The 26,459-nt window shown below is 41.5% G+C and overlaps 5 protein-coding genes across 5 annotated transcripts; 3 read left to right on the top strand and 2 right to left on the bottom strand.

The window, feature by feature from the left end:
- Nucleotides 1–286: 286 nt before the first annotated feature.
- Nucleotides 287–5,350, bottom strand: mrpl37 (mitochondrial ribosomal protein L37). The gene is made up of 7 exons (XM_063220290.1): nt 4,864–5,350; nt 4,540–4,723; nt 3,077–3,192; nt 2,273–2,458; nt 1,887–2,029; nt 1,085–1,288; nt 287–462 (listed from the first exon to the last, which is right to left on the bottom strand). The coding sequence occupies exons 1-7, from the start codon at nt 5,228–5,230 to the stop codon at nt 385–387; spliced, it is 1,278 nt and encodes a 425-aa protein (XP_063076360.1). The 5' UTR covers nt 5,231–5,350; the 3' UTR covers nt 287–384.
- Nucleotides 5,351–6,076: 726 nt separating this feature from the next.
- On the top strand, nt 6,077–10,230 carry cdcp2 (CUB domain containing protein 2). The gene is made up of 6 exons (XM_063219932.1): nt 6,077–6,140; nt 6,738–7,085; nt 7,299–7,640; nt 7,751–8,104; nt 8,350–8,531; nt 9,442–10,230. Exons 1-6 carry the CDS (start codon nt 6,077–6,079, stop codon nt 9,751–9,753), a joined length of 1,602 nt encoding a protein of 533 aa, XP_063076002.1. The 3' UTR covers nt 9,754–10,230.
- Nucleotides 10,231–11,035: 805 nt separating this feature from the next.
- On the bottom strand, nt 11,036–16,407 carry tceanc2 (transcription elongation factor A (SII) N-terminal and central domain containing 2). Its single transcript, XM_063218989.1, has 4 exons — nt 16,016–16,407; nt 15,764–15,905; nt 12,024–12,217; nt 11,036–11,373 (listed from the first exon to the last, which is right to left on the bottom strand). Exons 1-4 carry the CDS (start codon nt 16,142–16,144, stop codon nt 11,185–11,187), a joined length of 654 nt encoding a protein of 217 aa, XP_063075059.1. The 5' UTR covers nt 16,145–16,407; the 3' UTR covers nt 11,036–11,184.
- A 9-nt stretch (nt 16,408–16,416) lies between these two features.
- Nucleotides 16,417–21,837, top strand: tmem59 (transmembrane protein 59). Its single transcript, XM_063218988.1, has 8 exons — nt 16,417–16,641; nt 17,045–17,150; nt 17,476–17,570; nt 17,832–17,984; nt 19,187–19,259; nt 19,411–19,531; nt 20,826–20,943; nt 21,081–21,837. The coding sequence occupies exons 1-8, from the start codon at nt 16,477–16,479 to the stop codon at nt 21,231–21,233; spliced, it is 984 nt and encodes a 327-aa protein (XP_063075058.1). The 5' UTR covers nt 16,417–16,476; the 3' UTR covers nt 21,234–21,837.
- Nucleotides 21,838–21,961: 124 nt separating this feature from the next.
- On the top strand, nt 21,962–24,514 carry LOC134466035 (low-density lipoprotein receptor class A domain-containing protein 1-like). The gene is made up of 5 exons (XM_063219933.1): nt 21,962–21,974; nt 22,533–22,664; nt 23,362–23,499; nt 23,693–23,821; nt 24,366–24,514. Exons 1-5 carry the CDS (start codon nt 21,962–21,964, stop codon nt 24,512–24,514), a joined length of 561 nt encoding a protein of 186 aa, XP_063076003.1.
- Nucleotides 24,515–26,459: the final 1,945 nt, after the last annotated feature.

A 26,459-nucleotide genomic window follows, 5' to 3' on the forward strand; every position in this document is an offset into this window, starting at 1 on the left:
CATGAGGATGTAACAAGTTGCCTAATAGTTGTGCTCATCTGAAATTGGGCAACATAGGGCCTCATTACAAAAATGTGTATTGCCTGTAATGCTTAAATGTGGTAGGTTTTCAGGTTGGAAAATGAGGACAAAATGAAGAACAGTCAAAACAGCTAAATTCTAAATGCCTGAATTCTGCATGTATGTATGAAGAGCATAGCTCAGAATGAAATTCTTAACACATGGTACCGTAGTTTAACTATGTGACCATGATCGTCTTGCTTACACACAAAACATTGACCATATATAGAGTTTCAACTTTGGGATGGGCTTTATTTACTGGGTGAAGAGAGACATCGATGAACAAGACACCATAGCTTTGAGGGGACGATCACTTTCCTGGGCTCAGACTGCACCATGCAGGTAGAATGCCAGGAACTTCTTGAACGTGTCAGGGTTATATCCAGCCAGACCAGCAGGCACCTGAAGAAGACGGGGAAGATGCATTTCAAAATCAAGGACAACATGGCAAGCGAGCCCTGCCTTGTGTTTCCTTTTACACCCACTTGGTGTCTATCTGTAACACCACAGTAGAGAGCCATAACCTGTGTGAAGTTGGCACCCCATATATTAAAAATATGAATACATGTATTTTTATTAGTTTGTGCAGGCAAAATTAGTGTTTGTGCACAAACCGTCTTTAAGATATTTAACTTTTAAGATTTAAATATCATAAATAGAATGGCAAAAGCAAACAAAATAACAAACAAATGGTTTGTGAACAAACGTTAATGTTGCCTGCACAAACGATTCCAACCATTTTCAAGTCATTTGGATGTTAATGGGGTGCTGAGTAACCGGTCAATTAAGGTCGCAAAGTTCAATATCTTAAAGACGGTTTGTGCACAAACGTTCATTTTGCCTGCACAATCGCGCACAAATGATGCACAAACGAATCAATATGTTTCTATCCATATTTTCAACATATGGGGTTCCAACATCACACAGTACAGTGTCATGTGCTAGCATGGTCAAGGTTGCATAAACACACCACTGGTGGATATACTGGACATTGATCAACACAGCACCCTTCGCCCGTACATACCTCTACAACTTTCTTCTTGATGAGTGGCCGGACCTTAGCAAATTCATACAGAGGTTGGTCTTCGTCTATCCAGACCAAGTTCTTCACACCGTCGTCGGAGGCCAGGTCTGTGGTGTTCAACTGAAACACCATGAACTGGAAGAGGCGGCCGTTTGTGCCAACACTCTGCAGCACCACTGGCTTCTCCAGGACCTGGGGCTCAGCCTGCGAAGGACATTAGGTTTCACTCGTCTACAGCTTATAGTAATAGTCATCATCACACATACCACCGAAGGCGGTACTTTCCCAACCTTCTTCTTATAAGCCAGGGGTGGTGAACCTTTTTCATTCGACCGGCCACTTCAAATTCATCCGAGGGCCGTAAAAGTCCTCCGAGGGCTGGACTATGAACACAAACCAGGATTTCCCCCTGCACTTTAGTCCTATATTGAAGGCAGCTACCTTTAAAACAGCCCCCCTCTAGAGACCCCCTGAATATAACTTATTTGTATTGCAAATGTATTTTTTAAGATTCCATATTTCATGTGAAGTTGAATAACATTGAAATTACATCGGGGGCCAGATAAAATGGCCTCAGGGACCACAAATGGTCCTCGAGACATTGGTTCCCCACCCCTGTTCTAAGCATTGCCACAAGCAGGTAAAATTGATCAAAAGCTGGGAGGGATGGAAAGTCAATTTTCTTTTCTCCGTATGTACAAGCACTGTAATTATTAGCCACCATCTGGCCGGACAGAGTGCCTGACTAACTATGCCAAACAGAATCTCTGCTGTGTTTTCGGGTGATGATCACATGGCTTACCCCGTACAGGGCCCTGGCCCGAGCTAGAGCGTTTCCGAAGGCAAACATGACCATCTTGGCCCGCAGCTCCTCATGGTGGCCATCCAACAAGTGGGCAAAGAACAGCGTGTGACCATGCGGATAGCGATAGCCTTCGCTGAAACCTGACAAAGAGGCAAAGAAACCACGAGTTTAACATCTACAAAGAAAATTCAAAACAACTCAGTCATTCTACATAGCTGTTTTTTTGTCTTTTTTAGGAGTATCTGTTTAACAATATAAATTAACATTATAGCATCCTGCCAATCTTTTCTGTCTTGAATCTTAAACAGGAATGACAGTCAAAATGTTACGTAGAGAACATTTAGATTGACAAATTTCCACTAGATGTTCATTAATGAGCATACCGGTGGCCGTCTTCACGTCATAGACGTTGATGCACTGGAGGTCAATCGTTGGGGAGATGGGGTAGAAGGTTTCCAGTTCTGTGTCTGCTGTGGCCTGGACCTCATCCCTCTCAGCTATGGCAGGCAACGGGGACATACTGCTGAGCAACATCCCATTCTTCCCCCGCACCTGGATGTGATTCTCACCTACCACGGGGAAATACAACTTCAATACACTGGCTTAAACACTTAGGGTTTTCTTTTGCCTTAAGACATGTAAAAGTTTTTATCTTTTACCTGACATGTTTCGACGGTGTTACTTCCGTCTTCATCAGAGGGTCACTGTGATGTTGATGAGTGACGTGCTCTAAAAACAGCTGACGTTGATGTTTTTAAAGCACGTCACTCATCGACATCACAGTGACCCTCTGATGAAGACGGAAGTAACACCGTCGAAACATGTCAGGTAAAAGATAAAAACTTTTACATGTCTTAAGCCAAGGCAAAAGAAAACCCTAAGTGTTTAAGTTAAACAGTTAGACATAATGAACTTAATACATGTAATACACTGGCTTATGCAAACAGAACAGTTGGAGAAGCACAGGTTTGTTGTTTAAATGTTTGTTTGATATTTAAAAATAAGCATTTGCCTTTTCAAATCCCACCTGAAACTTTAATTTTCAACAGGTGCTATGGTAAGTCATACTCTTTGAGGAAAAAAACATTCACTATCTGAGGAAAGACATTTACTGTTAACAATCATATATTTTTACTTCATTATTTACAACATTACCCAGATATCAACACAAATGGGGCATGGTGTACCTCTGTGCCATGAAGCAGACAAACTGTAATCCTGGCTCAGAAGCCTTTGTCCAAGACCAGGGTGTTTGCCTTGCTGCAGTCTGCACATGTAAATCAGGCTGTTGAGGAGCGTGGGGCTATGGGGAGAGGATAACAGACATTTACCGGTACGAACAATGCAGAGAAACAAACCTCAAAATGATTATGGTAGTAAAATAAATACAAATAAGATCCCTTCTAATGCTCACAGTAAAAAAAAAACCCATCAAGCTTTTAACGGTTCAATTACCAGGACTGCATCTGTTACACTGGACCAGTCTCAAAAGGACCACAGACTGATACAAGCTGCTCTCAATGTTTGTGAGTGGACAATGCCAGGCACCTGCATGCTGGCTCCAGAGCTCGAGCCAGCAGCAGGGACCATATCAACTGAAACCATTTAACAGGGAGCAATCGCAGATCAAGTCCACTCAATTATAACGTGGCCTTTCAGCGAGCAAGCATCCTGGTGGTCTGGGCGCTGTGCTGGAAATCGGGCATTAGGGGAGAGTGGCGTTGAGGAGATAAAAGGCCTCTCTGTACACTGGAAAGGGCAGCTTGTTTGAAAGCAGATGAGAGATATCAAAGCCTTGGTGGCTCTTGGCTGAGACATGGAGGGGCTCCCTGGGGCCAGATTAATTAATAAAGGCTTAGGTTTACAGAAACGGTACCACCCAGCCCACCCCAGCCCATCCCATGCCACGTCACAGTAGGCAGGGTAGCCATCCCATCTATGGCAACACTCAGTAGCGTTGGAAGAAAAGTACACCCCCACCTCCCTTCCCAATACACACCATAATTGGCCACCAACCGTTCCATAATGTGTAGATGGTGTGCGTGTGCGTCAAATATGGATTGTTTAATATGAATTATCAATTAGACCTACATGCTATAGGCCAACTGATATCATAGTTTTGTGAAACTGACTAGAATAAGTGAGAAATAAAGCGCTCCTCTAGTATCTCAGCTCCAGCATACATAGTTTTTTTGTTTACAAACAGTGAGGAGGGGCAAGATACTGGCAGCCGACCACGTGAGCTCATTTTTGACTGACAACAGTTTCCAACAATCAGAGGTTGAGTTGTGCAGCCAGGGTCGCGCAGCTAGGATTTGTTTACAAACGGTAAACCCATGTATAAACATTTAGACTGCCATGTGATTGCGATGCATAGGATGAGTTGTAACTACAACTGCACACAGCCAAGCCTACTGTCTTCTGCTTTCCAAATGTTTTATTTCTACATAATTGTGCGTGTCTTGCAAGTTGTACACTTTGTGTGTAGGTGCATTTTAGAACATTTTGATGTTTTTTTTTCCATTATAGTGTCAAGGTACCAGGTACACCACCTTACTGTTTGAATTTGAATGAGAGTTTTCAAAGAAATTAATTAATGAATCATCTGCCTGTCTTCCCGATCACCCCCTTTCCCTTCAAAAACACTCACCAAAACCGTTCTCTTTCAGGCCGACGCTCTGTGGTGTCCCAGAACCGTGCGTGTTTGATGGCATTCTGCACCCTCTCATCCTGATTCTCAATCTGGTTGCTTGGATCATCCGCAAGTGCCATGATCTGAGCAGGTATTCCTTTGACTAGTCTGGATTTAGTCAGCCAGAGTGACTGTTTTACACCTGAAATATGCAAAGGAACGGAGTGGGCGTTATCATTACTGGCAATGCGTCTCGAATGTGCATTTAATTGTGTAAGGTAATGCAGCCCGGTTTCCCCACATAGCTTCTGCTAGTGAAAAATAAAACACACTATAGCATACCTTCCGTTAACTTTGTGCGTTGATGGAATACATGGCAGGATTTGTCTTTATACAGTGGCATTTCCTCGTGGCTAGATGACCTGTGATGAAGAGGGTCCTTGTGGTTGGGCTTCCAGGGTGGAAATATTGGTTTCGCCAACACAGGAACATAGTGCATTCTCTCGGCGTATGTGATCTTTTCAAGGCCGTTTATTTCTATGTTTTCTTTAGGCTTTTTCCTTGGAACAGCTTTTCCGCAGACAGATGAACTGCTAGAAAGCAAACGATGGCCATGACGACTGGAAGGAAGTTCAATTTCAAATAGTGAACGTACAGAATGCTCTAGCCCAGGTATAGCTATGCCTCGATGAAATGATGTCTTGAGCATTTTTATAAATACAGCGCCTTCAGTATAAACTGACAAAACCTCAATTTTCTGACTCCTAAATGTGACACTACCGCACCAAGGGCGCAGACATGTTTGAGCATGCGCAGTACTAGTTTTGGCTTCCTCTTTGGTCAGTAGACAGTTACTGTACAAGAGAAGCTGCCATCTACTGGTTATACTTGTAAGTGGTAACATGATGGTTGAAACCCTGAGCTGAACTGCTATACATACAAATCTTACATCTTTCTCACTCTAATACTGAGTGAATATCAGTGACATATTCACTTGTAAATTGGATGTGTTGTAACCCCCCCCACACACACACACACGCGCACACACACATACACCATGTGTTTTGTATCAGTTATGTTGATGCAGAATAGGCCTATTTGCATTTTTTCCCCCTACTGTACCAGCCAACTCAGAAAGCCCTCAGTACAGTAATTTATTTAAGCTGTGACAAGCCATAATGCCTTGCCAACTTTGCTAGACTGTCTCGCATTAACGTGCCTTCACTTTGTTAACCGTGCCATGCTGCCAGTGCATTCAGAGTGCATTACAGGGTCATTAAAACTTAATGCCATCTCTCCAAATAGTGTCCTGACAAGTCACCTGGGTGCACTTGATACCACTCATTAAAGTTTCGGGAAGGTGAGGACAGGCTGGCCTATCCGGTTCCTCATTCAATGTGGGGATGAATTTTTCAGTGTTGTACCACTTCTGCTCTTGCCTTTGGCTTCGCTACTGAGATGTGGACTTTGACGTACTGCTGTTTTGCCAGTGCCAATTGCCATGTTAACTATTGTATTTAGAGCGTGACAGACAAAAACAGAAGACCATTTCAAAATGGCTTTACGGATGGTCCTTCTTCACCTGGTTGTTTTTGTCTGCAAAGCTTTTTCAAAAAGAGGTAAGAATTCTTCTTCCAACATAATTAAGATGTTTAGACCTCCACTGTATGTCTGGGGTAAAGATGACTAGGCCAGCAGGGTTTTTAATTATTTTTTTTTTACATAAGTTCTGAAAAGGAATGAGACAAGCTATTTAAAAACACCAGATCCAAGAAGAACAAATGACTCTTAAGTCATTAATGAAGTATCCACCGGGAATTGTAGGCTTTGTCTTTAAGAGTTTCTATTAGGCTATTGTAGGCTATTAAAAAAGTGTGATGTTTCCCACAATTTGTCTTTTTTTTTACTTGAAATTATTTACTGCTTGCTCTTTTTTTCTTCATGCTTCACTCTGATATTCACTTACAGTGACCATGTGTTTAAAACAAATAGTATTCAATGTGAAATGCTCATATAGTTTGATAAAAGTGACATTCTTTTCAAAACCAACAGGTGTGTTAATGTGTTCAAAGTAATATTGTTTTGAATGAGACACAACACGTGTAAACAAAAAACACCATGAACATTCACTTCAGTTTGGGTACAAAGAAAATGTGCACAGACATGATAAAACTAATGTGGAAATTGATGAGTGTTTTTTGTATTTTTCTTCACAGGTGTAAAATGTGGTGGTATTTTATCAGCTAGCACAGGAAATATTTCCAGCCCCAACTTTCCCGGCTTGTACCCCTACAACATAGAATGTGTTTGGCTTATTGTGGTGTCAGAAGGCTCGTCGGTGCTTCTCACATTTCACTACTTTGAACTGGAGTATCATGCCAACTGCTCCTATGACTACATCAAAATCTACAATGGCATCTCCGAAGACGAAGGGAACCTCCTGGGAACGTTCTGTGGGGACACGTCCCCTCCCCAGTTCAGCTCCTTTTGGAATGTTATGTCCATCATCTTCCACTCTGACCGCCATGTAGCTCACAGAGGATTCACAGTGGGCTATAGGAGAGGTATCTCTATATATAGGCTTTCATGTACAGACTGTTGGTTTGTCTATGTTGGCATAGCCTACAAAACACAAAATGTCAATGTGTTATACTGTACAAGTGATTATGCATGTGTTATACAAGTCTGTTAGAAGTCTATTGTGATTTCTTTAACATTTGTTCCTTCAGTTATGTGTACATTGTCCTCTGTGTCTTGTCTCTCTTTCATTTTGTCAGATATGTGTGGAGGAGTTCTGACTGGTTTGTCTGGAATCATCTCCAATCCAGGCTACCCACATGAATATAGTAATAATGCAGACTGCTCGTGGACTGTGCATGTCTCTAATCGCAGTGTGGTGAGCTTGGTTTTCCTAGACTTTCAATTAGAGAACAATGAAGGCTGCAACTTTGACTATGTAGCCCTTTTTGACGGCCCCACGACAAAAGATAAGCATCTTGGAAACTACTGTGGAGGTGATAAACCCCCAGACACCATCACCACATCAAACCAATTGCTTGTTGTTTTCAAGTCTGACTTCAACATTGGTGGGAGGGGATTTCGTGCACATTACTATTCAGGTAACTTGCACCACTGTTATCTAATTTATAATACTGGATTATCTTGTGATGCAAGCAACTGATTTTTATTTATTGATTGATTTGTTTCATTTTTCTTTTCGCAATGAAAGCGGAATGTCAGCAAATTATAACCTCCATCAGTGGCAACTTCACCAGTCCAAACTATCCCCACATCTACCCAAACAACATCAACTGTCACTGGACGATCAGCCTGTCCGCTGGGTACAGAGTGAAGCTTTCCTTCCCTGTCATGGAGCTGGAGGACCAGAACAGCCTGACGGGCAGCTGTGACTATGACTATGTGGCCGTGTATGACGGGAGCAGTGAGTCTGACCCTCTGCTGGGTCGCTGGTGCGGCTCAGAGCAGGCTCCCTCCGTGCTCTCCAAGGGCAACAAGCTCTTGGTGGTACTCACCACAGACCGAAACTATGCCTTTAACGGTTTCTTGGCCTCCTATATAGGAGGTGAGTGACAACACAATTCCTGCACCTTCTAAAGGTAAGGTGCGTTAGTTGGGTTTTTGTTAATGTACTGTTAAAATGTGCTGTGTAGTTTGTCTTGCACCAGTAAATGTTAAATTAGTAGCACTACACGGTATTTCAGATGGGCACAAATGAGAATTATTACAACAATACAGTCAGTCATTGTCCATTACACTTTTATCACTTTTGAAATGTAAGTGAATTCCTTGCTCTTCTGTTTGTCTTAGTGGTACCCATCAACATCAGCTGCACGAGATCAGAGTTTCAGATCCAGATCTCCAGGCAATCTTTGCCTCAGCTGGATGATGAAAGCATTTACTTGGGAAACACTGGCTGCCCAGCACAGATCACCCCAACAGCCTACAAAATCCTAGCTCGCTTTGATGGCATCTGTGGAACTGCTGGACAGGTAAGATTGTTGATAATAGTCTTTTTTTTAACCAATATTGGCAATATTTTTTTCTGCCACTACATTGACATGTCTGTAAAGATTCTCATTCATTTAAGCTGTATTAGTCAAAAGCCTTTAATTGTAGACAAGTGGGTGGGTACCTATTTGAACCTTGAGGATGTTTAATCTGCTTATCTGTCAAAATTCCTCATCATCATAATTCTGATGTGGGAACCTACTTGCCACAATTGCTACGTTTACATGAGACATTTAATTCGGAATTAACACACTTTAATTCTGAATAAAGCTTAATTCCGCTTTGAAAACGTCATGTAAACACCTCTTAATTCAGAATTAAAGGAAAGATCAAAGTAAACTCGACAGAACTATTTCATTCTGAATTATGAATTCGTAATTGTAGCGAAGGAGTGTGATGGAGTGACCATCACTAGGGTTGTAGGTGTGTTCTGACTGTCACGCCAACGAGCCTGGCTCCTTGATGTAGCGGTCAGAGCCTCAGAGACTACCCCAGAAGGTCTGGGTTTGAGTCCCGGCTGGGGCACTCTACTCCCCTTCGCTACAGTAATTAAAAACATAATGTAACATAGTGATTGAGAACAACTTCACACCTTGGATCCTGGATTGTGTGGCCACCTCAACAGCTCTCAGGCCAATTCATACCTGATCAGTTGGAAAGGGGTTGGCCTAACTGTTTAAAAGGCTACAATAAACTTGAACTTAACCCGTCCATTCTTCAGAGTAAGATCAAACATATGGCACCATCAAAAATGATAACTTAGGAAGTCTGACAAGAGCAGACCAAATATTTTCAAGCTTCAAATAGAAATCCGGTTACCTACAGCTAAACGCCATTCCATTTCACAAGTGTGCCATCTGCTCTAAGCTCGAACATTATTCTCTTTCACAGAAAAGACATAACATCACTATGCTCGTAAACAGCCTCTACATTGACCTGTCCGATGGGAAGAAACAGAATGTTCAAGAATACGAGGTGCTGTGCGATGCTCAGAGAAAGCTTGCCTATGTCAACATCATATCGATTGAGGAACGCAACAGACTGAACGAACTGGCCCGTCTAGCCTTGGAGTCTATTGACCAAGGAGATGGCGGAAGTGAAAGTAAGGGGCCTCATGAGACCAGTGACATCGTGTTCATCAGCATCTGTGTGCTTGCAGTTATCCTGATGCTAATAGCTATTGTGTGGCTTGTGCTGCTATGAGCCATCATCCAGAAGGCCTATACCCGTCATTGTTGAGACTTCCAAGTCATATGCAGAGCATAGACACTGGTCTCTTCACACATAATCAGACTGCACAACACTTTGCTTGGGAGCTCTCTTCCAGTGCAGTTTGTCATATGACCATATCCATTGAATGCTTGTCTTCATGGGAAATGGAACAAATAGATCCAGCATGCCAGTCAGACCACAGCCACATAGCCCTTGGTTCAGGATGCGAGGGAAGTAAGAATAAAAGTGTTTTTTGCTATGGTAGTTGGAAAAAGACATACTGTATGGGTGGTAGCTTTGAATCGTACTCCTTTTTTCAATTAATGGCTACTGCCCAAGGTATACACTAGGTATATTAGACAATATACCTCTACAAAGACATAAAAAAAGACCATTGGTGTATACAATACCTTTTTTGTAAGCCACTTTTAAGAAATATTATGTGTGCATAATAAATCAACCTCTATCATTTGCATACACTCTGTACAAAACTGTAATACTTGAAGGATGCTTAACGGTCTTTTCAACTTAATGTTACTAGACTTGAGTATTTTGATTAAATGTCTTCATGAATAAATCAGGATACTTCTAAGATGCTTTTATTGCTTTTAAGTGAATCAATACTACTTATACCACAGATAAAATGTCCCTTTTGCTGGGGCATAAGAGATGTGTGAATCATTATGTTGCTACTTCTGAAGAGGATTTCATTTTGCATTTCATATGGCTACCACTTGTCAGTATGTATGTCAGTAATATCTATGTCAGTAGTATCTATTAATGACTTCCTAAGAAATGACTCCCCCCCCCCCCCTCTTTAGGTTCCCTAAATATAACTTAATTGTATTGCAAATGTATTTTCTCAGATTTCTTTACAAAATATGTCATTTTTCATGTGAAGCTGCACAACGTTAAAATTATATCGGGGGCCAGATAAAACGGCCCCAAGGGCCATAAATGGCCATCGAGACAGTTTCCCCACCGCTGCATTACATTAACAAATCTGTGTAAATGCCTGGCAATCTTTAGTAGAATAGAGCAGGGCAAAACAGCCAACAAGGCTTTTTTTCTATATAGACGTTAATCATAGTTTTAATAATAATGTGGTGACAATGACATTCAATAAACCAATCATGAAAATTGTGTTAATACTAGATACCTGTGCCTTAACTTAATTAATACTAGTTCTTCTTTCTAAGTAAGACATGGGTCATCTCAAATAATGAGTGTGGCAGTCTGCATGCACCAGTTTGAGAAAAACGCAGGAAGTTAATTTCATTCAAACTATGTATTTTTGATGGTAAAAAATTACACATGGAACATTTTAATGACAGTTAAAAAAAAGCATTTTGTCAATTGAAACACCATTTAAAATCACATTTAAATAAGCAGCAGTAGATAAAAATGTCCTCAAACATACGGTCATCTCTTGTGGTCCTTTACAAAAGTGTTCACGGAGATCTTCCCATCCTTCACATGTGCTCTTATATCAGGCTTATGTTTCAGAGCAAAGACCAATGTCCTCACTGTCCGTCGGTATCCTCCATTTACAAGACGAGAACTTTGATGAAACACTTCCCTCTCGATGTTTTCAATGAGGCCATGTTCTTTCTGGGAGAAATATCCAAACAAAAATAAATTAAGGATTAAGTCATAAACCAATACGATAATCTGCAAATCAAATGTATAATTTGTTAATACTACTACATGATCACAGTAGTCAGTACAACACATTATATCCAGACTGCCAGCCATGTGTCATGCACAGTGGTAGTTTAGTGGCAAACCAGGGGAGAATGCCTGGCAAGAACCTGGCGAGAAATATTCCAGGTTAATTTAACCTTGAAGTAGTGCAAGGGAGGGGAACCTTTGTCTTGAGGGTCATTTACGTTTGAGATGGTTTTATCCGGCCCCCCAATTTTAATTTTAATGTTGTGCAGTTTCACATGAAATATGACATGTGTTTTAAAGGAAGCTTAGACATTACATTTACAATACAATTAAGTTATCTTTCAGGGGACCTAGGGAAGGTGGAGTCTGTTTTAAATGTGGCTGCCTTCAATATAGGCCTTCAGTGCAGGGGGAAATCCTGGTTTGTGTTCATACTGTGGCCCTTGGAGGACTTTTGTGGCCCTTGGAGGAATTTGAAGTGGCCCCTCAAATGAAAAGGGAAGGGTAAAAAGGTTACCAAGTAACCTACCAAGTAACTATGAAGGTATACACCCCATGTCTACCAAGCAAATATGAAGGTATACACCTACCTCTACCCCCATGGCTTCACCGAGCAGCCGCCTTGCGTTGTCCCGCAGTCCCTCCGTTTTGGCGTCACAGCGCACCTCTATGGAAGGTTTGTTTTCGTTCTCCTCAATGAAAGTTCTCCACTTTTTGTAGACCTCTTTAGCCAATGAGCTGATCTCTGGATCTGCATTCTTTCGCGTCTTGTTCACAACATGTCCTTAATGAAATGAATAAGAAAACATGAAATGCATTATCAGGTGATTTGAAGAGCTGTCTGTAGTGTCCATCAGAAGATTCAAGTCACCGCTGAAATGTTAACTAAAAAGATCCGATCTGCACTCACTGAACCATGGTGCTGATGGAATGTGTTTATGTTGTGTACCTACCCTGTGTGTGTGTGTGTGTGTGTGTGTGTGTGTGTGTGTGTGTGTGTGTGTGTGTGTGTGTGTGTGTGTGTGAGAGAGAGAGAGCTTTGGGATAAAGGGGCTTGGACTCATACAAATGTTTTGCACTGTTTAAAGCGATGGTTCGGAGTAGAATCACCCTAATGCCATTTGAACCGTGACACCCATCCACCTTTACACCCAAAGTGTTTTCTGCCGCAGGCTTACATCAACAGAGTTGCCGTGTTATTCGATGTTTATTCCGGTTAGCTTGACTCAAGCGCATATGGATACTGGGCACCGTCTCCAAACTTTCCCCACAAAAATAACATGTCATGACACCAAACTTCTGCAGTAGCACAAATATGGTCTGTACTCACGAAACGAAGCATTTGGAAGTTTGGAAATAGTCCAGGAGTTTATTATTATCAACACAAGCCGAATAGCTTCTCTGCTGCTAAAGCTGCGCCAACGTTACTTCCGTCATCTAAGACAAGCATGTAAGAGTCCTCAACGAAGCTCATAATATGCACAATGAAAAGTGAATTCAGCATCAGTATTGATAACGAAAATCCTTGTCTAATTGATAGTAGGTAAGATTTGAAATATCTTTTAAGTATTGCCTTGAAAATATAAGCCTTAATCACAATTCAGTGAAAACTTTTTTAACACTCTCGTCTGGAAGTTTGTTGAAGACTTTTACGGGCTTGTCTCATATGACGGAAGTAACGTTGGCACAGCTTTAGCAGCAGAGAAGCTATTCAGCTTGTGTTGATAATACTAAACTCCTGGACTATTTCCAAACTTCCAAATGCTTCGTTTCGTGAGTACAGACCATATTTGTGCTACTGCAGAAGTTTGGTGTCATGACATGTTATTTTTGTGGGGAAAGTTTGGAGACGGTGCCCAGTATCCATATGCGCTTGAGTCAAGCTAACCGGAATAAACATCGAATAACACGGCAACTCTGTTGATGTAAGTCTGCGGCAGAAAACACTTCGGGTGTAAAGGTGGATGGGTGTCACGGTTCAAATGGCATTAGGGTGATTCTACTCCGAACCATCGCTTTAAGTGGGGTTGGCTATGGCTATGATATTTCATTGTATGATTAGATGTTTTTAAGTCCTGCATGAGTCAGCAGGTGTAAATTGGGATGATGAATGATGCATGAGGGATGCACGACGTATCGGCCAGATGTATCGGCATCAGCCGATATTTGACATTTCTCAACACATTGGACATCGGTCAGATGGGTAAAACTGGGCTGATGTTAACGCCGATGTTTTTTTTTAATATGTTACGGTTCCAAAAGATTGGATTTGATGGTGACTTTCATTGTTTGTCTTCTAGTTTGTCTCTATTTTTTATCTAATTTTATCACAGGGAGTTAAAAAGTGTTTTGGAAATAAGAGGACATTCAAAAATTCAGTTTGTTTGCATCATTGTCAGTCTGTATTAAATGTTATCTCTTTAAAAAAAAAAACAAACAAACAAAAAACATTGTTATCGGTTAATATCGGTTATCGGCCAAAACTGTGCAGAAGAGCTAGCTGAGCCACTGCAACACATCTTCAATAAGAGACTGCATGCGGGTAAGGTGCCCACACAGTGGAAAACCTCATGCCTCATACCAGTCCCCAAAAAGCCACATCCCAAAGAACTGAATGACTACAGACCGGTAGCCCTCACATCACATATAATGAAGACATTCAAGCGTGCCTTGCTGCTCAACATACTGAAACCCCAAGTTCACCACGCAGGAAGCAGTGCTGTTAGAATCATGTTCTTCGATTTCTCCAGCGCCTTCAACACAATACAGCCACTCTTGTTGAGAAACAAACTACTGCAGATGGGAGTGGAGACGGGGCTGGTGAACTGGATCACAGATTACCTCACAGGAAGGCCCCAGTTCGTCAGACTAGGTGACCTCACATCAGAGACTGTAGTCAGCAGCACTGGAGCTCTACAAGGAACGGTGCTTTCCCCCCGTGCTGTTCACCCTGTACAGCACTGACGTCAACTACAACACGAAGACCTGCCACATGCAAAAGTTCTCGGATGACACAGCCATTGTTGGATGCATCAAAGATGGGCAGGAGGGGGAGTACAGGGGACTGGTGGAGAACTTTGTCAAATGGAGCAGAACTAACCAGCTGCGGCTGAACACCACCAAAACCAAAGAAATGGTGATCGACTTCAGGCGAACCACCCCACCCCTGGTGCCTGTCTCTATCGAGGGGGAGACAGTGGAGACAGTCTCCACATACAAGTACCTGGGTGTTCACCTGGACTCCAAACTGGACTGGTCTGCTAACTCACATGCACTGTACAAAAAAGGACAGAGCAGACTCTACTTTCTGAGAAAGCTGAGATCTTTCAATGTCTGCAACAGACTCCTGCAGATGTTCTACTAGTCTGCCATGGCCAGTGTGCTCTCCTATGCTGTGGCATGCTGGGGTGGCAGCATTAGGAAGAGAGATGCTGGACGGCCTGACAGGCTGGTGAGGAAAGCAGGGTCTGTTGTAGGCACAGAACTTGACGCCCTCACAACCACAGCTGACAAGAGGACACTTAGCAGATTGGACTCTATTTTGGACAACTACAAGCACCCACTGTACCCAGTCTTCGACAACCAGAGAAGCCTGTTCAGCTACAGACTGCACGCCATCTCCTGCGAGACAGACAGGCTGTGTAAGTCCTTTGTACCCAGGGCCATCCAGCTATTCAACATCGCACAGAAGGACACACAAAGAGAGATCGTCATAGGGGACTGGACTGCATAAACAGATCCCACTCCTGCACACTTTCTCTACCTGGACTCTTTACCCTTCGACTCCTCTTCACTGGAATGCACAGCTGCTTGTGTGTGTGTGTGTGTGTGTGTGTGTGTGTGTGTGTGTGTGTGTGTGTGTGTGTGTGTGTGTGTGTGTGTGTGTGTGTGTGTGTGTGGAGAGACACAGTTGGCGACTTGTGTAATCCCCCGGACTACTGATACTCCTGGACACTTTGTTGGTAACTTTGTCTTGGCCACCCAGCACAGGTGACACTATGTACACTTTATTTTTGGTGTGTGTGTGTGTGGAGTGACACAGGGGGCGACTTGTGTTACCCTCACCCCACCCCACCCCCCATCTGTTGTGAGCTATATATGATTATTTGATGTGTAAATATGTGTGTTATGTCTTGTGGGCAATGTCTTTTTATTTATGTATGTGTGTAGCTACTTGACACCTTAATTTTCCCCTGGGATCAATAAACGATACTCAATATTTCACATCGTGCGTCCCTAAATGACAACAAATGCGTTTTATCAAATAAAGATTTAAAATGAACTTATTGGGTTTAGGGTTATCTCTTGTAGAAGTTGCACTAAACCTTACCTATTTTTGTATTCCTAAGGACTTCTTTAGACGGCATCTTTTTATTAAGTTCCATCAAAGCCAGTATCATGTTTTCTTGCGTTTGGCCAGGCAACTCCAGCATGGCTTTGAACCGTTCGATGTCCTCAATGACGACCACTCTCTGTTTAAATAAACATCGAAACACAAAGAAAGAATGATACAAGAACAGTGAAAGAGTACATCATATCAATGGTGAAAGCACTCGTCGTTGCCATAGGTAGCTCAAATTACCCGGAGAGATTCGATGGTGGCCTGTTTATAGACCTTTTCTCCATGCTTCATGGTCGATTGTCCAGGTGCCTTCTTTGGTGATCTCGTTACAAATTTGTCCATGTTGCTTGCTCGATTATGCGTTTGCATTAAACTAGCTATATAGGATTGGCTTCGGGTTGAGCATAGGCTAGTAACATCAGAGAAGGTTTAGGTTTAGGTTATCTTCCTAAACAAATATCTGGCATACATACACAAACCCTGTCCGCTTAAAACCATGAACGCAACTAAATTATAACTGGTCGAATAAATATATGATACAAATTTGAACGCGGGTGCTACATCACCCAGAACAAAAACAAACACACGCGCGGTCGGTCGGTAGAGTTCTTCCTGTTCTCACTGTGGTCTCGCGAGATCTTTAGAACGCAATGATCAAGGAAGTGTGAAATTGTCGTTCAACAAGCTGTTTTGCTACAGAAATGGGAGCGACAGGTCCCTACAGAATCATGCTGGGGCTGCTTTTGACGATAACTTGCACCTTAACAGCGACTGCATCGTCAGATGCATTCGATGGAGTTTTGGGCAACACTGCCTTTTGCCACAAAACATGTCAGATGACCTACAGTTTGCATACTTACCCACGGGTGTGTAATGATGTGATATCAATGCTATTTGTTAGCACACCAGCTAGCTGGCAATCTGTCAAAGTTTCATGATGTTTGTTTTGGTTGCCGTCGTTTTCTAAAGAAGTGTTTCATTCTGCTTAATGCGGAATGTCAAGGGGTTTCAAGTTTGAGTTGTTGGTTATTGTATAACGTCAAGGTGCCGTGCTGCGCTTCCAGAGTTAGGTGACAAAACAATGTAAACACACGACGTGTAAAGATGGTGATGTCGAGAGTTGAGCAACCATTCTTTTGTGGATTGACAATCACTTCACATAGTTGTGTGTGGTTTGATCTGCGCTGTTGTTACGGGCCATGCACAGCGTAATGTTATGCCGTTTACTTTGTGTGACATATTGATAAATAACACACTATTTCTTTCTAGGATGATGAACTCTATGCTTGCCAACGAGGTTGTCGTCTGTTTTCCATATGCCAGTTTGTCGGTGAAACAGAAGACCTTAACCAAACTAAATCTGAGTGCGAGTATGGTAAGACGAGTATTTCTACTGGTGAAGTTATTGCCCCAGGCGACACAAGCTTGGCTAGTGATCTCCTCGCTGTGGGCACTTAAATGTGCTGAATGCATGGGGGTAGACTAAACAAAGACTTTATTTAGGATTGGTTTAAAAGGCTGTCAAAACTCTGGATACGATGCATTGTTACACACTGGTCCTCGTTGAGACAGTCACTCCTGTTTGAAAAGGGGAAATGGCTGATTTGGCCCTTATCTTAGCTCTGTTTGGTTTCATATAGTATACATGTATAGCATGTAAGTATAACCATCTTTTAAACACTTGTACTTTTTATATTTAGCTTGCCATGAGGCGTACTCCCAGGCTGATGTGCAGTATGCCTGCAATCTTGGATGTCAAAGCCAACTTCCTTTCGCCAGGCAGAGACAAGAACAGGTGAGCTTGCACAGAATTCATGTCACTGTACACGCTCATACACAGTGCAAATAAAGTGTAAGCACAGTGAGATAAACCTCACTGAGCTATTAAAAAAGTAATTGAGACAATCCCCTACATGTCTTACAAGGTTAATGGACGAACCTGATTTGCATAGGCCGTTGGGTGCATAGGCCGTTGACAAACAACCTCCATTTCACTCTGTTAGTTGATTTCTGTTGCAAGGTGAACTGACCATCGCAATATTCTTTTGCGTTTCAGCTTTCAGCCATGATGCCAAGGATCCATTTACTCTACCCTCTGGCCTTAGTCAGGGGCTTTTGGGATGATGTCATGAGCCAGGCTCACAACTTCATCATGTCCTCCTGGACATTCTACCTGCAAGCAGATGACGGAAAAGTTGTTATTTTCCAGGTAACCTTCAATTAAGATTCACCTTTAACTGTGCAATGCTTTGCATGTTCTGCATGGCTCAAATACCTCTTCTCAAACTGGAAATGTTGGATTCCAGAGTGTTGCAGTGTGTTCCTTAAAAAAAAAAAAAACAACAACAAAAAACAAAGAATCAGTGGGCATGGTGTCCAATTCTGAAATTTAGTAGTTTTATTTGTCTTATACATAAAACTAATAAATCATCAAATTCATATTTAAATGATTAAGCCATTAGCAGAGCTCTACATTTCTGACCTGACCCCAACCACAACAAAACCAAACCCTACTCTTCATCAAAATAGTCATTCATACTGACAGTTTCACAACTAATCAGATGACACCTTCTCAAACACATTGTCAAATCACATTCTACTGCACATAATGACAATAAAGGCTTTCTGCCCTACTTCATTCATGCACACTGACATACAACATGCAACACCTTGCAATCCTGTCGACATGTTCCCCCATCAAAAAAGAGTCAGCAACACTGCTCCTAGATTCAGCTTTGTATGATTAGGGTTATATTAACAACACACAGGTTGTTCCTCTACAAAAAGCAACTCCTTCCCACAATCTAATATTCTTATGATCACAAGACTGCATTTTCTTTACCTATTCTAAATGACCTCTTATAAACTGAAATTAAGTAATAACCATTGACCTTTCTGTGGGTCAACCCATAACACCTACCAATCTCATATTTATAGGTTATTCATCCAATCTTCATATCACTCTGTCCAGTAGATCAAGTGTCATTCAATATAGAATACAGTACACAGACATGTACACAAACGCGTAATCTCAGCTACGCACACACACGCACACACGCACACGTCTTACTCAATCATTCACACACACACACACACACACACACACACACACACACACACACACACACACACACACACACACACACACACACACACACACACACACAAACACACACACACACACACGCACACGTCTTACTCAATCATACACACACACACACACACACACACACGTCTGACGCACACGTCTTACTCAATCATTCACACACACACACACACACTCCTGTTCCTAACCCAAAATAAACAATAAAAAGAGAATGCAATGCACACATCCCTCATAAAATTTGTGTTGTTGTTATTATTAGTCCAAAATTGTCAATCTGTTCAAATTGTGTCCTGTGTCCTCAACAGTCCGAACCACAAGTTCAGTTTGTCCCTCAGCTTGAATATCAGATGGAAGAGGAAGAGGTTCCACAGAGATCATGTAAGTTGTTTTTCTAGCTTGGACAATTTCAATGTGAAATTGAAAACTTAATAAAGTTACTCGAATATTGTTCTACTGTACAAAACAGTTATTTTGTGCTTTTTTTCCTCTGACAAATAACGTGTTGTAATGCTTGTTTTCATTTGCACAGTCCAAGGATTAGGCAGCCCCGTTTACAAAGATTACCATCGCGGCTACATTCAGGAGAGAGACAGGGATATGTTTGTGGACCGGAGTGGGGATGAGTCGAGCCTTTTTGGATGCCTGTCAAGGTTGGTTCTTATTGACTTTGAAATAAATAAAACGCTTTCTACTGGTATGTTTTCTCTCCAATCAAGGAAATGTACAGCTCCAGGCCTTTTTATTAGAATACCATGAAAAAGTTGATTTATTTCCATAATTCCATCAATACTGTTAAACTGTCATGGATTGTAGATTCATGGCCCAGTTTTTTAACTATTCCAATCATTATTTTTTTTCTTTTTATAGACGTTGGCCTTCCAGCTCAAAAAAGCCATGAATTGGGGAATTCGCATTATTAGAATATTGTTATAAAATCACATTTTTCTTCATCAAAATTCGGGTCACATTAAATCAGTTGAAATTTGGTACTTTCTACATAACATGCAATGGTCAATACTTGGTTAGGACATTCTCTGTCTTCATAATGGCCATGATGCGTTTAACATTGAAGTCAATGGCAAAAACAGTGCATGGGAGTTATGGAAGCCCAGATATCCTTGATGCTTTGCTGTCAGCTGTTCTTGTTTGTTGACCTGGTGCCCCACACTTCACTCTTCAATATACCCTGTAGATTTCCATGCCACGTTTTGGTGTCAACTCACCAGTTTAATTCTAACTCAACAGAAATAAAACCCCATTCATTTTCAATGGGGTTTCATTTCTGGTTATTTAGAATTAAACTGGTGAGTTAGCGCCAAAACGTGGCATGGAAATCTACAGGGTATATTGAAGAGTGAAGTGTGGGACACCAGGTCAGCTATACAAAAACAGCTGACGGCAAAGCATCAAGGATATCTGGCCTTCCATTACTCCCTTGCACTGTTTCTGCCATTGACTTCAATGTTAAACGCATCATGGCCGTTATTATTCATAATATTAAGACAGAGAGAGTCCTAACCAAGTATTGAACATTGCATGTTGTGTAGAAAGTACCAAAGTTCAACTGATTTGATGTGCACTGATGTGAAACAAATTTTGATGAAGAAAATTGTGATTTTATTACAATATTCTAATGATGTGAATTCCCCAATTCATGTTTTTTTTGAGCTGGAAGACCAAAATGTGTAAAAATAAACAATTTAATGATTGGAATAGTTAAAAAACTGGGCCATGAATCTACAATCCATGACAGTTTAACATTATTGATGGAATTATGGAAATAAATCAACTTTTTCATGGTATTCTAATAAAAAGGCCTGGAGCTGTATATGGTTAATATTAACGATGCACTGTTTACACACGTTTTGTCATATTTGCTAGTATATACGGTATATGTTTTCTTTATATGTTTACTCTGAGGGTAACAGTCACATCTGCTCACAGGAACCCATGGCTTCCAGGCTGGATTCTGACCACCACTCTGGTTTTGTCTGTTCTTGTTCTGATTTGGATCTGCTGTGCCACAGTGGCTACTGCTGTTGACCAGTATGTTCCTGCTGAGGTAAGCCATGTGCTGCATGTGCGTGTAGTGTATGTGACCTGGATGACCACTACCAGTCGAAAAACAACATGTGAAAATTCTCATCCATTCTCATCGTTCAATACGTAACTAATATTTTCTTTCATCTTGTGGTGTAGAAGCTAAGCATCTATGGAGATATTGAGGTCATGAAGGACCAGAAGCTTACACCATACCCACCATCCTCTCTGGTGATCATCACCTCCACTGAGGAAGAATGTGAAGCAGGGCCCCTGCCACCAAAAGTCAGTTTGGATCAGTCTAACATCTAGAAATTGAAAACATCATCAATCCACTCCGATATCTGTGGGTTCACTGGGTAGGCGGGGAAATGAGAAAAGATGAGCCCTGCATTTTGGTCTTATTCTTTAGCAGTTCATTTTTTTCACTTGGAATTGCTACCTTGATTTCTTGCACATTTTCTATAATGTTCCCCTTTTAGCCTCTAAAAAGATATTGGGAGGTGGGGGAGGGGTGATTAATTGTGTCTATATATTGGCATGATTGAATTGCTACATTGTCAATGATGGCCAAGTTTCATAGATTTATAGATTGTTTACCTGGTTTTGTGGGATCCATCTAGAATGAATTGTTTTTTCCCCTGCTTTCCTGAAACAATAATGATGTGTTATCTACAGCTTTGATTCAAGAGGTTGTGGTAAATGGCTTTCTGTGGGGTATCTAATGCTGAACTCTGGCTGTAACTGAAGTCGTGTTGTCTCTAGTACAGAGGATGGAGCATATCAACAACCTGAAACATTGGGCTTAATGGGGAAGTGTAACAGTAACATGCTCCTTGATTACTGTCAGAGATAAGAATGTGTTTTTATTAAATTCTGCTGTGTTTTTTTTCCTGAATAAAACTTTTAAAACACACATGGTGGTCAGGTAGTACTCTTTCTGTTTTTGTTGTGTCTGTGATATCATGTAACTTCCTGTCTTATCAAGGAACGACTCATTCATAAGTAATCACTGTAAGTGTACTCTTCCATGTGTGGGCATGTCGTCAGACCGTAATGGTGGGACCATGATTTATTTCTCTACACAGGCTGGTTACTAGGTGACCGCAATCACAACTTAAAGCTATTGTTGATGCCAGAACAGATACTTTGTAACTCTTGTGTCAGATCAGAGAGGAAACTGATACTCTGAAAAATGGTAAGATGAAATCCAACCGAACGTACCCTCAGGTAAGGCACTGATGTACTGATATTTTTCATACAGTTGATGCTGTAACTATCAGAATGTTCACAAGTGCTCTTATTTTGTCTTTAGAAACGTGAACATGATCAGTTCAGACCAACTGAGGCACTTGAAGAAGGTATTATGTCTATTCAGATCAATGCACTTGAATTGTTTTCCTTTCAAACTTGGGGAGTATTCCAAGAGCCTGGCCTGAGTTAGTGGTAAATCATCTAATGGAAGAGCCTGGAGCGCTTATTTTCTTAATGGCACATGCAGGCTATTAGTAGGTTCATCACTTCCAGTTTAACATAGCCAAATTTTGGACCCACCTGGTTGGCTTGATACGCTGCACATAATTTGAAAGTCTGTGTTTGGATTTCCTTCAGACTGCTGTGGGGAGTGCTGCAGCTGCAGCAGGAGAGCTATCTGTGTGTCTGCCCTGGTGCTGGCGGGCCTGTCTCTGACTGTCACAGGTGTCACTATCGCACTGGTGTTTGCCGTCCCCAAACAGCCACCTGGTGAGATGCTTAGAGATTCGTACATCGAAATCTGTTGGTAGTGCTGTTGCAGAATGTGAATGGCCACATAGGAAGAGGCGAAAATAGCTAGATCAAACCTCTGTTAGTTTTGTTATTTTCTGTCGTTCTCAATGTTTTTCCTCCATCTAAACACACATCTCCAGAAAAGCCATACACCTATCCATCTACACACTCAGACTTTCACCCAGTCAAAAGTATGGAATTGCAGTTGATACTCACTCCCTCACTCAATCACAGAATGTAGTAAAAGCAGAAAAACCTGATCTTGAATGATCCTTGTCATCCCAACCATGTACTATTTGAGCTATTACCATCTGGTAAGCCGTATGAAGTTCGAAAGCTCAGACCACCAGACTCCTCCAAAGTAGTGTGTTTCACCAGTCAATTACAGTAGATTGCTGAACTCATGCTGAAGACTACCAAGGCTCTTTTTTCAAACACACACACACACACACTTCATTTATTTATCTTTTGTGGAGACAAGAACACAAAGAATTTCACTCACCTACAGTGTATAATCAGAAGTAATAAATTCAATATTGAATCTCTTAATTAGAGAAAAGAGCTCCCATATGGACAAGACATTGGAACAGGTTAGTCTAGGCACCTTGATGAGCAAGGACTGATTCTGATTGGAGTGTTTTTTCTTCTTCTTTGTTCTGATTAATGTATGTAGTTAACCGTGAGTGCCGGACCTCTCAGAATGGTTCGGGCTTCCTTTGTGATGACAGAGTCACCTGCCTGCCTCCCTCAGCCCTCTGTGATGGAGTCCACAACTGCCTGAGTGGAGCGGATGAAAGCCAACACATGTGCAGTTAGGTCTCCCTGGCTTCTCCGTAGTATCATTTGGTGGATAGGTGTGCTGTGACTAATATATTTGTGCTGATTTAGTTTCAACACAAACAAATACCGGTACATTAAGTTAATTTAAGATCATGGCCATGTTGTATTAGGTAAGCATGATGAGTAGATAGATGTTGCAACTGTACTGTCTACATGTGTTTCAGGTGATCTACCCAACAATCTACCAAGCAACCTAGTCTTTCGGTGCGGGGACTCAAGGTTTTGGATTTTTGTGGATAAAAAGTGCAACGGTATGAATGACTGTGGGGACTGCTCAGATGAAATTGGCATTTGTGAGTATATCCTTCATTCACATCAACAGTTATAATTAGTACACAGTTCACCTGACTTCAATGTAAATACCTAAAAAGCTGAAAGTCTGTATTGATAGTACATGTTGTTTGTTCCATTTCAAATCCATTGGGTTGGTAATAGAGTCAAAAAGGTGACACTGGCACCAGCAAATAGAAGATTTACAGATTTACAGCAAATATAAATTAAAAGGTGGTGGTAAATGTGTATGACCAATAACATGTTTGTGGATGGGCAGTAGACATCTACAGAGTTTACAGAGATCCTAAAAATTGGTCATTTTCTGCGGAGATTATGCCCATTCTACCGGTCATGCAACACTGATACCAGAATATCCTGCATTGTCTCTGCTGATACTGCCAGTCCCCAGTCACTCCAAACCCCAAATCGGCCTCATCACAACCCATCAGACAAGAACACCTCCTGACTATTTTACTCTTTTACATTTATTGTGAGGGTATGAAGCACATCGTTTTGTTTTTGTTTTTTTTGAACAAAATGCTTGTACTTGCATGTGTTTTTCAGATGCAGCTTGCCCTCCGTGTGGACCACAATGGTGGGAATGCACACCAGTAGAATTCCAATACTGCTTGTGTATCCCTCGGTCACTATGTAAAGATGGAAGGCAGCACTGTTATGACTGGTCAGATGAGTATGTATGTACACGTGGTTAAGGACATCTTGCACAGCAGCAAATGTTGTAATAAGTGTTGTAATAACATTCTATTTAATATAGTCTACTAAAACACTCCCCCTTTTAAACCATTAATTGGCGGTATTGCTCTGTTGCAGTGCCACTGGCTTAATAGGTCCCCATGCAGACCTAGGTTAAATGAGCAAACTTGCCTTCTATAATTTGCATTTCTGGGAGCGAGAATGCTTAACACCTCACACACATACCTTCCTTAAGAGTCTGCTTGGATTCTCGAGCATGGTGTCCCTATTTTCTTAAGTCCTGATTATTTCCATATAGCTAGGAGGCTTAGAGTCTTTTTAAGACCTGATCCTTCAGTTTGTGATACAAGCGCCAAAATAGGTACAGGTACTCCTTAGACATTACTATTTTCAAAAAGTACGCGGGCCACTTCAAATTCAAGATGGCTGCCCATTTTCCAAGATGGCCGCCATACAGATATGAATTAGCAGCTGAAACAACTGTTCAAATGGTCATACAAGCACCAAAATCGTCAGATACTCCTTAGACACACATCTGTTGAAAAGGCATGCAGGCCACTTGAAATCCAAGATGGTCGCCCATTTTCCTAGGTGGCCACCATACATATGTGTAAGATGACTGAAACATTTGATAAAAGTGATACAAGCATCAAACTTGGTACAAATACTCCATGACATGACAAACAGATGTTGGTCAATTGAAATACAAGATGGCTGCTCATTTTCCAACATGGCCGCCACAATTTTCTGGACAGCCCTTCAACCCATTGCACATTTCCCAACAGCTAACACAATATGGATGGCATTCATAATACCATGAAAGGTATGATCTGATCTTCTGACCTGCAGATGGCTATAGCTGCCAGTGTGAGTATTGGCACATTTTAAAATTCCTATACTTTAAGATATCAAGATAATCTAAATTCATCAAAGGGATTATGGTAATCTCTCAAATGTCCTCAAATCAGAGATTATGAAAATGTCTCCATTAATAAGAAGCAATGGTAGCCATCTTGGATTATACATGGCCTTCATGTTTAAAGTAGGCTATTTTTTTTCAAAAAGGATAATGTCTAACAAGTATTTGTGCCGAGTTTGGTGCTTCTATCACAATTTAAACGTTTTTCAGTTATGGAACTTCTGCAGTAGGTGAATGGGTGGCCATCTTGAATTTCAAATGGTCCATACACCTTAACAACAGAGTTGTGTCTGAAGAGTATTTGTAACACGTTTGGTGCTCACATCACTATTTGAACAATTGCTCTAGTATCTCCTGCAGTGTTCCCACAGGACTTTCTGGCAGCCATCTTGGAAAATGGGCGGCCATCTTGAATTTCAAGTGACAGGCATGCTCTTTCAAATTAGTTAAGTCTAAGGAGTATTTGTACCGATTTTGGTGCTTGTATCATTATTTGAACAATTGTTTTATTTTCCTATGACACATCTGAACGGTGGCCATCTTGGAAAATGAATCATCTTGGAAAAGTCAACAGCATGCTTTATCAACAGAGGTACATCAAAGAAAGTGGATCTAACAAGAAGCGTCATTTTATTTATTTTCCGGTATCCACTTTATGTCGGGTGAACGCCCCTTTAGGAGACCTTCGGAGACCTTCGGAGTCCTGAGGTTGAGAATAAATCAAGTCCCCTTAGCGCTATAGATGGCGGTAGCGCACGTCTTGAGCAAACACCCCAAAAATAGAAGAAGAAGGAGGGGACAACGCCCCCTTAGGAGACCCAACTTGAGCCCACGCTTTTGCATTGAGTGGGCATGGTTTGCGTTATCTTCCTCTTATCCAGTATTTTTGGGTACATCTAAGGAGTATCCGTGCCAAGTTTGGTGTTTGTATCACAAATTGTTTCCGTTGCCAATTTATATCTGTATGGTGGCCATATTGGAAAATGGGCAACCATCTTGAATTTGAAGTGGCCCGCGTACCTTTT

The sequence above is a fragment of the Engraulis encrasicolus genome, chromosome 16 (genome assembly GCF_034702125.1).
Source record: "Engraulis encrasicolus isolate BLACKSEA-1 chromosome 16, IST_EnEncr_1.0, whole genome shotgun sequence".
NCBI lineage: Eukaryota > Metazoa > Chordata > Actinopteri > Clupeiformes > Engraulidae > Engraulis > Engraulis encrasicolus.

Bases quoted from the DNA above. Each gene is read 5' to 3' on its own strand.
- mrpl37 (XM_063220290.1), bottom strand. From the start codon at position 5,230: ATGCTCAAGACATCATTTCATCGAGGCATAGCTATACCTGGGCTAGAG. The intron at 4,724-4,863 runs GTATGCTATAGT...TGCATATTTCAG, and splicing joins ACGCACAAAGTTAACGGAAG to GTGTAAAACAGTCACTCTGG. The intron at 2,459-3,076 runs GTACACCATGCC...TCCCCGTGGTAG, and splicing joins GTCTGCTTCATGGCACAGAG to GTGAGAATCACATCCAGGTG.
- cdcp2 (XM_063219932.1), top strand. From the start codon at position 6,077: ATGGCTTTACGGATGGTCCTTCTTCACCTGGTTGTTTTTGTCTGCAAA. The intron at 7,086-7,298 runs GTATCTCTATAT...TCATTTTGTCAG, and splicing joins CACAGTGGGCTATAGGAGAG to ATATGTGTGGAGGAGTTCTG. The intron at 7,641-7,750 runs GTAACTTGCACC...TCGCAATGAAAG, and splicing joins TCGTGCACATTACTATTCAG to CGGAATGTCAGCAAATTATA.
- tceanc2 (XM_063218989.1), bottom strand. From the start codon at position 16,144: ATGCAAACGCATAATCGAGCAAGCAACATGGACAAATTTGTAACGAGA. The intron at 15,906-16,015 runs GTAATTTGAGCT...TTATTTAAACAG, and splicing joins CCACCATCGAATCTCTCCGG to AGAGTGGTCGTCATTGAGGA. The intron at 11,374-12,023 runs GTAGGTGTATAC...TATTTCTCCCAG, and splicing joins GTGAAGCCATGGGGGTAGAG to AAAGAACATGGCCTCATTGA.
- tmem59 (XM_063218988.1), top strand. From the start codon at position 16,477: ATGGGAGCGACAGGTCCCTACAGAATCATGCTGGGGCTGCTTTTGACG. The intron at 17,151-17,475 runs GTAAGACGAGTA...TTTTATATTTAG, and splicing joins TAAATCTGAGTGCGAGTATG to CTTGCCATGAGGCGTACTCC. The intron at 19,532-20,825 runs GTTGGTTCTTAT...ATCTGCTCACAG, and splicing joins CTTTTTGGATGCCTGTCAAG to GAACCCATGGCTTCCAGGCT.
- LOC134466035 (XM_063219933.1), top strand. The intron at 22,665-23,361 runs GTGAGATGCTTA...TAATGTATGTAG, and splicing joins CGTCCCCAAACAGCCACCTG to TTAACCGTGAGTGCCGGACC. The intron at 23,822-24,365 runs GTGAGTATATCC...TGTGTTTTTCAG, and splicing joins CTCAGATGAAATTGGCATTT to ATGCAGCTTGCCCTCCGTGT.